We start from the raw sequence: 14321 nt of genomic DNA, 5'->3' as shown, positions 1-14321 counted from the left end.
GAATATGATGCAGCCATAAAAAAGGATGAGTTCGTGTCCTTTGTAGGGACATGGATGCAGCTGGAAACCATCATTCTCAGCAAACTATCACAAGAACAGAAAATCAAATACCGCAAGTTCTCACTCATAGGTGGGAACTGAACAATGAGATCACTTGGACACAGGAAGGGGATCATCACACACCGGGTCCTACTGTGCGTAGGGGGTAGGGGGGAGGGATAGCATTAGGAGATATACCTAATGTAAATGACGAGTTAATGGGTGCAGCACACTAACATGACACATGTATACATATGTAACAAACCTGCACATTGTGCACATGTACCCTAGAACTTAAAGTATAATAAAAAAAAAATGAGAAGACTCAAGTGCAGAGAGAGTAACGGTCTCACGGCTGTGAAGGAATAGAAATCAGTTTTGGAACCTAGAGGTATCTGATGCAAATTCCATTATTCCACACTGGCTTTTTACTTGTTTTGGGGGGCTGTCAATGATACCCAAGAGAGAGAAAAAGAAAAGAAAGGGGGACAGAGTCAGCTGAAAGAAGAGCAGATAAGACATGACAGCTCTGTTGAGTTCACAGCACTTACTGTTTGTCTTCAACTTCCCAGGCTCACTGCTGCGGCTGCCCGCCTGGTTGATGGCCTTGACCATGAAGATGTACTTGGTGCCGCTCTGCAGACCGTGCACCGTGTAGTGGTTCTGCTTGATGTTGGGTACTATCATCCAGCTATCAGCCGAGTTACACAGACCTGCAAAGCCAATCAGACACGGTTCAGTTCTTTGGCACAAGGGGAGCAATGCTTGCATAATTTTAAGTTGAATAATTTCAATTTATTTGAATAGAGTTGGTAAGTGAAGTGCTTTGTTCTGATAGTCATGTATGAAAAACTGACTTCACTAATATAGATGTGGCAGATTGCATTTTTGTCTCCAAAATTCTCCCTGCCCTGTATATCCAGGCCCAAATGACTTTGCAGGTGCTCCTTCTAAAGAGGTGCAATATATTTCCCTGTCACACAGCTTTGAATTTGGTCAAGTGACTTACTTTGGTCAATAGGATGAGGCTGAAATGACAATGTGCTAGTTGCAAGAGTAGGCATGACAAAGCCTTGAGGGTTTCTGTTGACCCTTTGTGTCTGCCACTACTCTGGAGAAAATATTCCTAGGATACTCTGTTCATCCCAACAGGATGAGACAGGGAACAGCTTTACCACACAGCCAACGCCCAGCCAGTGCAGGAGTGAACCAAGCAGAGATCAGCCAACACCAACCAACCTCCAACAGGGAAGCTAAGAAATGATCATCAGGATCGTTTGTGATTCTGTATTAGTGTGGCTGTAACTAACTGATGTAGGAGACATATTCCTAAGAGAACTCTGGAGCAGCAACACCTGGGCAGCTCAGGGTCTGGTGCAGATCTTGAGAAAGCATCCACAGGGATTTTTGACCAGCTGCATCCCTAGGATGACTGGTTCCAGAGTGGAGTGGGGCTGTTGCTCTGGCTGCATCCTGTAGGATGTGGGTTGGGGAGCAGACCGAGGATTTATAATGCTTGGAAAAATATGTAGGAAAAGGAAGCCCATTTTGTTTTGCAGCTGGTTGATGGCTGAAAACATCTCTTTGGTATCAGGTCCAATTCCCCTCTCTCCTTTTTCCATCCATCAATCTCCACTCCAATAGTACCTTTTTCCAAACCCCTGGTGACCAGGCTGTCAAGAAGTTTCCTGACTCTTGATTTCCTTCAGTGGTCCCTGGGAGAGGGCTGGGCCTCCTCCACTTACAGAGGACTCCAAAGCCACCACCCCACTCTTCTTTCAGTTGATTTGCAAGTCAAAGGGTTAGTTCCTTTGATCTTGAGGCAACTTATACTTTACCAGACTCTCAAAAAGCAGTCCCTTAATCTTTTTTTTGGTCTCACCTCTTTGAGAATCTAATAAAACCTTTCTGTAGAAAGAAATTCACAAATGCATATACATACCAAACCACAAATATTTGCATAGCGTTTCAAGGTAGTCACAGGCTCCTGAAGCCTGTCTTGAATCTTACTGAATACTTTCTCCATCTTTTGAGTTAAAAAGTATTCATGGTATTGTCACAGTTGAAAAAAAGTTAAAAGTATTTTGTCAATTGTGAAAATTCACCTTATATGATTTCCATCTTGGGTGCATAGTATTTTCAAGTACACATCAGTGAATTAAATATATATATATATGTCTAAAGATACACACACACACACACACACACACACACACACACACACATATTTGGTCTTGTGAATTTTCTGTTGCCTCTTTTTTTTTTCTACCTGCAAACATTTTCGCCAGTGGACTGCCAGATGTGAAAAAGCCAGCTTGAAGCAAGAATGTAATTTAGAACTCATAGAAGGGTTTGAGTGTGTGTGTGTTTATATTTGGAGATTCAGCAGAGCAAAAAGAGGCACAATCCACCCCTCCTCCCCAAATGTATTTTCTCTAACTCTTAGCCCTCTGTTTTCCTACCAATTCTCATTTGTATAAGATGCAGGAAAACATCCACAAATAGTTTAGTAACATGGGAATTTCCTTACTATATATCCCTTCTGATCTTCCTTCACCTTACCTTTTCCTTGAACATAGCTATAATAAACTCCATACTTCTGGATAATGCCACAGCCAAATATTAGATTTTGATCCAATCAAAGAAGGGTCATTTTGAACTCTGAGTTCTGGGCCCCAAGAGGCCTATAACTCTCTTTAGGTACTTAATATTATTACAATAGTAATAAAACAAAAAAGTAGCTTTTCTATTATGTAGGATAGTCTACCCATATTCCTAGATCTTTGTCAACAGCAGTCAGCCACAAATGAGAAAAATTAAGGCATCCAGTAGATTCAAATGAGAATCCTATCAATTTCACTGCTTTTACACTGTTCCTGTTTAATTGAATATGTTACAATAAAATGACTATTGTGGTCAAAGAAAGCAAGTGTAAAAATGTTTCAATAAACTTTACATCACTGTACAACCCAAAAGCTGGGTTTAATGTGGTGGGGGAATGCTTTCAGCAACATCATAAAGCAGATGTCTGAAATTGCTGCAAACTGTAACTTGGCCTAAAGTCCAAAGTCTTAGCCCAACAAAGATTTTATGTTTCAGAAACCTTTTCCAGACAAAAAGGGACTCTGACTATCCTGATTATTTTGAAGAGGTCCCTATTTTTTTCCTCGAATATTAAAAGAACAAAATGTTTATGAAGTAGTAAAATTTCATTGGTTAGCTTTATACTGGGACAATCTACTTTCATGAATACTAACAACTATTACTGTTTAGGTTTACCTTTATGTTATTATTATTGCCAAGATAATAATTGAGAAGTTGATTAAAAATGCCAGGAAAGCAACACTGACAATTTTCTTTTGGGGGCTGGAGTAAGTGGGGTGACTTGGAGTGCAGCATTACTGGTGTTGGTCTTACGCCAGCACCACCTAACTTCTTGCATATGACACTGAGTTTGCTTAAGCAAGACTTCTCTGCCTTGACACCCCAGTGTGTTAGGACTCTTGACCAGGTTTTATTCATCTCTTTATGAAACACCCACACAACCATCCTGATTGAAATTTCACTTTTCTCCAAACTCATTTTCAATCATCTCTGAGGGTGTTCCAACATTTACCTCCTCCGACTCAGTTTAAAATAACAATGGAGCTTGGAAAATAATTTGTCCACAATGAAACCTAATTGAGTTTTTTGATTTTATACTTTTTTTTTTCATTCACAATGGGTTAGAAGCATTTCCCTACATAATGTGGCTCATTATAAAATCTTAATTACATCTGGGATTTCAGAACCTTGTATGGCACCTGTCATCTTGCCACAAAAAATTATGTGTAAAAATGTCACAAGATGTGGACAGTCTTAGGAGAAGCTGCACACTGGTTCCTAACATCCTTTGTCTCTTCCAACAGACTGGACAAAAGTGAACATTCCTTTCCTTCTTCTCTGTAAAAATAGTATATGTTTCATGACTTTGATGAATGTTTTCTAAGTGACTACAATAAATTAAAAGCAGATAACTACTTAGCCATTAAGGCTTGAAAAAAATGCAGCTTTTGATTTCTGCTAAGAATAAGAATAGGCTGCTGGGGAAAGGACCCAATTTAAGATTTAAAATGACGCATCAAAAGTAGTTTTAGAAAAAATGTGGAAAACGTTGTAAAATTAAATAAATATCTAGTTATTGATAAGCAATTCATTAACATCAATAGTCATAACTCTATTAATAAAAATAAAAAATAAAAATTAATGTCGTTACTTTTGCATTTGAATGTATGTATTTCATTAGTGAGGGCCTTTTCATAAGATTGAAAAAGCTCCATAGATATTATCTAAATCTCCTTCACTAACGCCAGTTGAAGGCAATAACTACAATTTATTAGGATGAGTGAAGGAACCATGACCTAGAGACAGTAAAAGATTTTCTAGTGACATAAGGAGCTACAGCCAGGTTTTGAGCATTATATCTTCTCATTTTCAGTAGAGTTTTAGCATTAGATCTTGTCATGCAATATAACATCTGCAAAGGATATTTCTCCAAATAATAGGACAGATTATTTAACAACATTCAAGGAAAGCCTTTCACATAATGATTGTGTAAAATGCTATCATGCAGATACTCCTGGAAAATTGCAAAATTGGTCTTTCTTTTAAAATGCAATTATGGGCGAGTACAGTTTGCATTTTTGTAAGAATAATAACTTTGAATATCTATGTGTTACCACTGTGGCAAACACAAGACTAGGGTCTTTACTTTTATTATCTCAACCATGTGAAGCTAAAACACTATCCATTCTTACAGATGAGGAAACAGATTAGGAGGACATTAAATAATTTGCTCAAGACTGCAGAGCTAGTGAGGTCCAAAGTCAAGATTCAAATCCAGGTCTCCCTTGGTCACTACAAATGTGAAAAATATTTAAGAAGAAAATAATTTGAAAATGTTTGCATCTCAGTTAGCTTTTTATCTGAATGAATTCTTTCTTTGTCGCAAATTGATCCTGTAGGCATTAGGACCTCACTATTCTGGTTTAATGGGCATAAAGGGAGGAACACATCCTGATACAAACAACCCGATGAGAGTATCCAAGTTTGGTCAGCACCAGCAGTTTCACTGTTTTTCTTCCATCCTGGGAGAATGGGCCTTTCTGGCATCTATGCATTAAAGGTTGATAATCTTCACTAAGCCATTTGCATTTCTCTTTTTATGGCAACTGGTTTCTGGGAATAAAACATCTCTGGAATCACCCAACATAAAGTTCTGAGCTCATTATACTCAGTAGTTTTGCTCTTGTTGAATTGTTTTATGCATGACCTTTTTGCATCATCTATTCTGTTAATGCATCATGTTTGGTATTATTTTCGATGCAAATAGCACAGAAATCAAGTTGGTCACAGTTTAGCCAAGTGAGAAACCCTAAGTTTCAAGCAATAAATATCTTCCTTTCATTTTGGGGATGAGGTGAAGCTCTGGTATTGAATTAGGGCCTTTTGGCCCCAATTCCTTGCTCCTTCCTTGTAATTTTGCAGGTCTTTGTATCCTCACTCTGGGCTCACCCAGGGGACTTCTTTGACACACGGCATGTTAGCTAATGTGACACAGACAGGGGCTTAAAAAGAATGTGTGTAATTGAGCCTGCCCTTACTCCTTCATCTCTGCAATCAGGGGGAGAACAGACTTGAGCTGGATTGCAGGAGGATGAGAGAGATGTGCAGCAGTCGGGTTGCCACAGTTACCAGTCTGCCATGTGAGGGAGCCAAGATCAGCAGGGTTTCCTAGTTGACACTCAGTTGACTCCAGATGCATAAGCAATAAGTTGTTGTTAAACTCTACTTAGGCCCTGTGGTTGTTGGCTATTCAGCAAAAGCCAGTGGATACAGAGCCCGTCAGTCAAGGCCAAGGCTACATGTACTCCCAAAATGCCCATGACGATTTGATTTAAGAAATTTCAGGAGAGGGCTGGGTGTAGTGGCTCACGCCTATAATCCCAACACTTTGGGAGGCCAAGGTGGGTGGATCAGTTGAGGCCAGGAGTTGAGACCAGCCTGGCCAATGTGGCGAAATCCCATCTCTACTAAAAATACAAAAATTAGCCAGGCGTGGTAGCACATGCCTGTAATCCCAGCTACTCGGGAAGCTGAGGCACGAGAATCATTTGAACTCTGGGGGTGGAGGTTGCAGTGAGCCGAGATCATGACACTGCACTCCAGCCTGGGCAGCAGAGCAAGACTGTCTGAGATAAATATATATCTAAGAATAAAAGAAAAAAAAGAAATTTCAGGAGAGACATAACTATCTGAGGAAGACATGCCCCAGGATGGTCCCCAGGATTCCAACTCCCTGGTATTCATAACTGTGTAATATTCTCTCCCTAGTGTAAACAGGACCTGTTACCTGCTTCTAACCAACAGAATATGGCAAAGGACAGAGGTCTATCACTTTTATTACTCCTGTGATTATATTACATTATATGACAAAGGTGAAGGCAAAGGGAGTTTACAGATATAATTAAGGTCCCTAATCATTTGATTTGGAGTTAATCAAATGGCAGATTATTCTGGGTGGGTCTGACCTAATCAAGTGAGCCCTTTAAAGGCAGGTTTGGAGGTGGGAGGTTTAAAGTAGCACACTCTCTCCCTTGCTGGCCTTGATGAAGCAAGCTGTCATGAATTCCACAACCACAACAAAACAAATTTGTCAACAAATGGAGGGAGCTAAGAAGTAGAGTCTTCCTAAGTTGAGTCTCCAGATGAATGCAGCCTAGTCAACACCTTAATTTCAGACTGTGACACCCTAAGAAGAAGACCCAGCTCAACTATGCCCAGAATCCTAACCCATGGAAACTGAAAAAATAAGTGGGTATTGTTTTAAACTGCTAAGTTTTTGGAAATTTGTTTCGCAGCAATAGAAAACTGTTAGCACTTTTCCTGAATCAGACAAAAATGATTTAAGAGAAATACAGCATTTCTCACATGGGCCAAGAACCACTCTTTTGGTGTAAAATGACTCTAAATGTTTTCTTTTTCTGGTTAGACTATTCACTCATCAACAGACATCGGTTCTATCAGTCCTCTATGTATTTTCAGAGAACCTTCCCTTGGTGTTTTGCAATGAATCATCTCTCCATTTTCTACCTGCTCTTCTCAGACCTTCACGTGCTACTTTTCTCTTATCTTGGAATTTCTGATCATCTTTTGAATTTCATCTTCTTCAAGTTTGATACAATCCCCGGTTCAGTTTATCCCAAATATGCTAGTGATATTAATCACAAAATATTGAGAAAACAATTCCTTAAGTGAAGACAAAATACATTAATTATATTCCCCGCTTTGTGTTGTGCTTTTCCTTCCATACTACATAGTATAGTAGTGTGTGTGTGGATCAGCGTGTTATGGTCTCAGTATTTGGCATGTAATCATGCAGATATTATACATTTACCTTGCTTTAAATTAGGGTTTCTCAACTTCGACATTACTGACATTTTGGGCCAGATAGTTCTCTGTTGTTGGGGGATTTCTTGTGCATTGTGGGAGACTTCCCACCATCCCTCACTTCTACCCACTAGATGCCAATAGCACCCTCTCTTCCCAGATTTTGAGAACCCAAAGTCTCTAGAGACGTTGTCAAATGTCCCTTAGGGGGCAAAAATATCCCTGTTGAGAATCACTGCTTATATGAAGGAGTGACTATTTGGTATGATATTAGTGATCATAGATTAACTTGTGTTTCAGGTTTATGGTGAAGCACAATCAAGGTTTAAAATTTTACTAGACTTTAATTCCATGTTAAGTTTATGGTATATGCAGCCAAGATCAGTGAAATATAAGCTCGTACAGCTGGAAAAATGCATTTAAAAATCATGTCATCTCTCTGAAGTGCAATTTGGCAATGTCAAGTAAAATTAAAATGCAAATAATCTTTTCCTAGAAATTACACCTCAAGAGATTATACTACAGATATAATTTCCCATGTGTGGAAGGAGAGATAGGCAAGGATATCTTAAACATCCTTGGAGATACTGGGACATTGTTTGTAAGGGCCAAAGATTGGAAACAAGCTAAATACACATCTATAGAAGATGAGATAAATAAATTAGAGTATATCTTTACAATAGGATATGATACTGCCTCAAAAAGGAATGAGGCAGTTCTTTATTTGTGCTGAAATGGAATGACATCTCAGACATAATATTGATTGAAAAAAACAAGGTAAAGAATTATGTATGATATGCACATATAGAAAAATATTTTAGAGAATTAGTATTTCTTTATGATTTGCAGTAGGGCATATAGAGTCAGGAATGAGGAATGATACCAGAAGAATTCAAAATCATAGAAGGAGAGCAAAATGTTACTAAACCATTGCTATACAGTGCTTCTCCGACTTGCCCCAAAAAGCACTTCAAATATCTGAGGACAGTGATGATTTTTTCCCAGGGAAATGGGCCAGATGCAGAGAAGCCTTCCTGGAATTATCTTTTCCTTTCCATCTCTGATGCTGGTGCCATTTGCAGGTCCTGGCTATTTCTGCCTCGGTGAATTACTATGAAACTTCCCAGCTGATGTCTCTGCTTCTAGTCCTGCCCTGTTCCTCTCCACTCTCCACAGTGCTCCTGAGTCACCTTCTAATTATATCTCTGATCACACTACTCTCCTGCATGACTCTCAAGCCCACAGGGTAAAATCCAAACATGGTATGGCCTGGGCAGCCCTCTGCAATCTACCTCTTGCCTGTGAATTAGGATTAAGTGACTGAGGATTAAGGATTAAGAACATGTACTTTTTGGAGCTAGGCCAATATGGGTTTGAGCCCTGGTTCTATTTCTCTGTCTTCATTTCTCACTGACTCCCTTTCCTCACTTACCAGCCAGGCTTAATTAGGCAAGATCTCCCAATATACCCTGCTACGTTACATCTTGATAGGTTTGCTTATGATGACATAGCTGTCTGGTACAGCCTTAACTTGCTAAAATGCACCCGCTTTTTTTCAAGACTTAGTTTAACCACAACTTCCCCCAAGACATTTTTGTCCCACTCACCATTTCTGACCTTTCTATATTCCCTACCTACTCAAGCAGCTTGCCAGAGCTGTTCTTGACATTTCATGACTTTCTCCACTTTCATTAAAAAATTACACATTCTTGGTAAATGGCAAGATTTTAATAAAAGCTTCCAAGGCAGGCCAATTATAGGGTAGAAGGTGAGGGAGTTGAGGAGAGGAAGTTGGAGAAGTTGGGGAGAGTGGATATAAGGAAGGTAGGGGGAGCCATTTGTTGGTATGGGTCATTTATACTTTAGTCCCGTAGAACTTGGTGTATTTCTGCATCACTCTTTTAATTAATCCTAAATCAAATTTCTATGTTAAGCATCGTATGACTCAGAATTACTTGTGCTAGGAAAGAACAGTTTGTAGTTAAGAGAGAAAAGGTTTATATAATAAAAGCACATTAAATTGATATGAAGTTATTCAAAACATCTCTTTGTTGAAACATGATCGCTATTCTATTCTGTTCTACTTTGACATATTGTATTTTTCTTTGTTAAAGAAGTTGCAAACTTACTCCCATGAAAATCTATGTCTTCTGGTTCATTGCCATTTGCTCAGTTCAATTTAAATAACTCTGTGGGTTGGAGGACTGCTTCCTCTGTTATCATCTCTGTGGCCAGCTACTACTGCTATTTGAAATTACCAAGTTATCTCTGATGCCAGATATCAAATAGGCCTCAGTGAGAGGGGGCACCTCTAATGTTTCAGGTAAGGTTGGAAATTCTTCCCAGGTGGAGCCAGTTACTAACATTTTAAGTGATGGGCCCAGGTCTCCTCTGAATGGGACCAGGTATTTAACATTCTTTGGCTATTTATTTTCTTAAATCCTTTCTTTTAAAATACGTGAAGTAACACTCAGGAAAGTACATAAAACTAAATGTATGATATAATGACTAAAGCATGTAACTTTCACCTAGAAATTGCCATTAACTCCAAGAATCCCCATATGTTTCATTCCAGTGGTGCCATTTTCCCTTTAATCCTGGAGGTAGCCGTCATCCTGACTTTTTATTTTTATTTTTTTTGAGACAGCATTTTCACTCTGTTGCCCTGTCTGGAGTGCAGTGGTGGGATCTCTGACCACTGCAACCTCTGCTTCTTGGGCTCAAGCCATCCTCCTGCCTCAGCCTCCTGGGTAGTTGGGACCACACCCTGCTAAGTTTTGTATTTTTTTGTATTTTTTGTAGAGATGGGGTTTCACTAGGTTGCCCAGGGTTTATAGCTTTAACACCTACGAATGTTTCTTTAAGCAAAATAGTTTATTTTGATCTTTAAGTTATGAACCTATATGTGGATTAATACCATATACATATGGTATTAATATATATATATATTTGTTTCTGGCTTCTTTCCCTTAACAATATATTTGTGAGAATCATCCATGTGGTTTGCTAGAGGTCATTAATTTTCATCAGTATTTAGCCAGCTGTTTTTACTAGTGTAGTAAAAGTGAGTGCTATCACTTTCTTGTTCAAGGAAGACAAGTCAATAAATATTGTGTGTTCTTTCCTTCCTTGTCTTCCTTTGACGTTTAAATTCAGGAATGCAGTAAATCTGAAGAAAGCCACCAAAGAGAGAAATAAATAGGCCATGAGATACTCACTAACGACGTTGGCTTGTCCGGTGAATATGGTGTACTGGAGCTCGTAGGAGACCACACTGAATTCATCATCGGAGGTCCAATGCACAGTGATGGTGTCATATGAAGCTGTGCAGAGCTCTTCTCTAATTGTGGGAGGGTTGGGAGCTGTGGGGATCAAGAATGCTTATCAGTGGAAAAGCACACACCACTGGGATACCATTCTGGAGGAGATGTTTGACAGTTAAGCAGGTCTTTCTCAATAGGTCCATGAGGACTACTATTCTAGAGATGGTGACCCCAATCTAAAGAATATTTGATTGGCTGGTTATTGCTTTTGTTTTTAATAAGGAGTGTGACTACAGTCAGTCAGTATGGACTTTCTGTGTTTATCATGAGATCATGAGAATATGTTTGGGAGGTTAAACAGACAATACTTTCTTCTGCATGAAGGAAAACATGTCAAATAAAAAGTAAACAAGATAAAGTTTCATAGTTGCATTCACTTTGGGAGGTTGGCTAACTTTTTCAGTAAAGGCCTTGATGGTAAATGTTTCCAGCTTTGTGGGCCATACAGTCTCTGTTGCAACGAGTCAACTCTGCCATTGTGGCATGAAAACAGTTACAACTTATACATGTGGGCATGGCCAGGTTCCAATAAAACTTTATTCACAAATATAGGTGGAGGGTTAGATTTGGGTTGTAACCTAAAATTCACCAACCCCTGATCTATTAATACACGGTGCCAGATACTTATATATTTAGGCATCCAACTGAAAAAATACTTATCTTTGTTATCCTACAAAAAATCAGTCACATAATTGTCTGAATTTTTCTTTCATTAGATGTTTTGATGACTTATATATAAAAAAAGAACTTATTAGTCCAGCCCTATTTTCTTCTGATTTCTCAACTCATGCGATACTTCAAATTAAGAAGACCATGATTAATAGTTAATCATATCTAAAGGGTACATTTTCCTTCCCCAAGGAAAAAAATTTTTTTTTGGCATTTGGTTAATTTATCATTGTAGAAGGCTGCTGTTTTATTTCTTTAACATATTCTGGAGCAGAGAAGTCTAAGTCCTACCAAAATAATGAGTTTAAAATGACTTCTACTGAATTGATTTCAGTAACTGGTTTTATGAGAAGAGTATGTGAGCAAGGAAAATATGAGAAAATGAGTGCTTTGCATTGTAAATAATATTTAAGAGGGAGGGGTTGGCAAACTGTGACTGTGAGCCAAGTCTGGCCCACTGCCTGTTTTTGTAAATAAAGTTTTATTGGAACACAGCCAGATTCATTCATTTATGTATTGTCTATGGCTGCTTTGGAGCAACAGCAAAGTTGAGTAGTTGTGGCCATATGGCCTGCAAAGCCTAAAATGTCTACCACCTGGTGGTTTGCAGTCAAAATTTGCTGACCCCTGGTTTAGAGAATTGATCCAGGGCCTTTACTTCCACTCTGCTATCTATTAGAATCGAGCTTCAAAAGGAGAAACATACCTGCATTCTACAAATTAGGAGCAACCTTTGCTTATACTAGTTTAGAGTTCTTTCCTGTTCTAAATTATGATTAGAATTGATGAGTCCTAAGCAAACCCAAAGAGGAAGAAAAGTTTATAAAAACTGTAAATTTAAACTCTGTGTTACTAGTCTTCACTTTGCTTTTTGAATATACCTCTAGGACAAATATCATAGAAGCAAGTCTATGGTATTAAGTCAATTAGCTTAGCTTTATCTATTGGTTCTGAATTCCAGAAACACTGTTGAGCACCTCCAACGTGAGAGGCATGGCATTAAATTGTGCATTAAGATAGAAGGGCTCTACATAACCTTTAAAGCATTCTTTATTGAATATGTATTTGTACATCTGTCTCCTGAAGTATTCACATGTGAGATTCGGTGTCATGTGGTATGACTTGGATGCGCATGAATCAGTGACACCAATCGGGATATGCATTCCACGGAGGAGGTCCAGCTGCATCGTAAAATGTGCTTATTATTGTCTGTGTAGTCCCTGTTGGTGTGGGATCACTCCTGCATGGATCAGTAAAGAAATACTTACTCTCCCACAAGTTAGACAGTTCATTGAATTATTTCTCCATCAACCATTGTAGAAAAATTTTGTTCTTTCTGTATTGCAATATATGATTAAACAGAAAGAAAATGTATGTTCAAAATAGGCAAGTACCTGTGAGACACATGGTAGTAGCCATAATCAGGAAGGAAATGTCACCTCTATGGGTTATTAACTTGACATACCACTTAGAGGCATGTCATAGGAAAAAAAAAAATCTTGTTTTTACAATGAGACAGGCTAACCTTATTTTGACTGTAAACCCAATGAGTTTGTCCTGAGAAGTCAATACTCAATTTAGTGTAAATGAGAACAGCAGCATGCTGCCAATTTCAATACTCATGGAATCGGTACCAGAAGTGTTATTTTCTTGTCTCTGTCACAAACACCACCCAAGGAATGGTGGGCTAATACTCCACAAACACTTCATTTCCTGCTTACAAATGGCATAAACTATTTGGACTTGGCAGTATCAGCCAAGCATCATATGTTATGGTCAGGATTGATGTTATGTCTAGAAATGGACTGAATTTGTACTTGGGGTTGACAGCTCAGAAGACATAATAGCAGGTACCCCATATGGCCTTTAGTTTGAAATAAACAGCCATCGGGATGAAATATGGTGTATGTTACAATTCAGTCCAAACTACTTTCACAATTTCCCCTTTAATCAATACTTTTGCATTCCTATAGAGATTAAAATGGGCATATGTTGTTGAAATACTATGAAATAATTATTGGGGAATGGCAAGGGCACATTCTTGTCAATAAGACTGATTCTGGGCAGAATGACCATGTGCCTAGGCAAATACTTAATTTTCCAGTCTTTTCTGCCCTTGGACATGACCTTGTAACACAGATATGGCCCACCAGACATAGGTGGAAGTTTGCTAGGTGGGTCTTCTGATCAAGTTTTTCATTTTTCTGATAAACAAACTTCACTGGCACAGCATTTTGTCCATCGTTTCCCCTCCAACCCTTTCTTTTTGCCTAGAGCTTGAGCACAACACTTGGAGGTGGAGTAGTCATGTTGTGATCATGTGTCAGAAAGGCAACACAATGAAGGTGGCAGAGGAGGAAAAAAGAAAGAGCCTGGGGTCTGAGGTCATCACTGAACCACTGCTCAGCCCTGGAACACAGGCTTCTCTTCTGTGTCTGTAATACAAACACTCCTTGATGGTTTTATTCACTGCTAGTTGGATTTTCTGTTGCAACTTGACTCATTCCCAAATGATATAAGAAAAAGGAGATTTTAAACAGGATGCCATTGTAAAAAACCGCTTAGCCGGAGAAAGTCTAGATCTGCACTGTTCAATACAATACCCATGAGCTACATGTGGTGTTTTAAATTTCAATTAAATTTAGTTAAAGTTAAATAAAAGTAAAAATTCACTAGACACATTTCGAGTTTTCAATAGCCCCATGTGGGATTCAGCTAACACTGGATAGTACAGATATAGAACATATCTATCATCATAGAAAGTTTTATTGGATAGTGTCAGTTTAAATAAATCTCAGAGTTAAAAGCTTACATAGGAGGGCATTATGTACACAAGTATTTGAAACCAAGTTTAGTTCCATA

At 38.7% G+C, this 14321-nt stretch overlaps 1 protein-coding gene across 6 annotated transcripts in view; it reads right to left on the bottom strand.

The window, feature by feature from the left end:
• Positions 1–14321, bottom strand: part of MID1 (midline 1) — a 385559-nt gene that overhangs the window by 23611 nt on the left and 347627 nt on the right. For all 6 annotated transcript variants that reach the window (XM_011950898.1, XM_011950894.1, XM_011950895.1 and 3 more), the window contains 2 exons: positions 10686–10829; positions 591–752 (listed from right to left, as the gene is read on the bottom strand). In XM_011950898.1, coding sequence (XP_011806288.1) covers positions 591–752; positions 10686–10829 — 306 coding nt within the window. The remainder of the gene's footprint in view (positions 1–590; positions 753–10685; positions 10830–14321) is intronic.

Source organism: Colobus angolensis, unplaced genomic scaffold, assembly GCF_000951035.1.
Source record: "Colobus angolensis palliatus isolate OR3802 unplaced genomic scaffold, Cang.pa_1.0 Scaffold310, whole genome shotgun sequence".
Taxonomy (NCBI): Eukaryota; Metazoa; Chordata; class Mammalia; order Primates; family Cercopithecidae; genus Colobus; species Colobus angolensis.
Note: the sequence above shows the minus strand (reverse complement) of the source record. Positions and strands in the feature narration are given on the sequence as shown.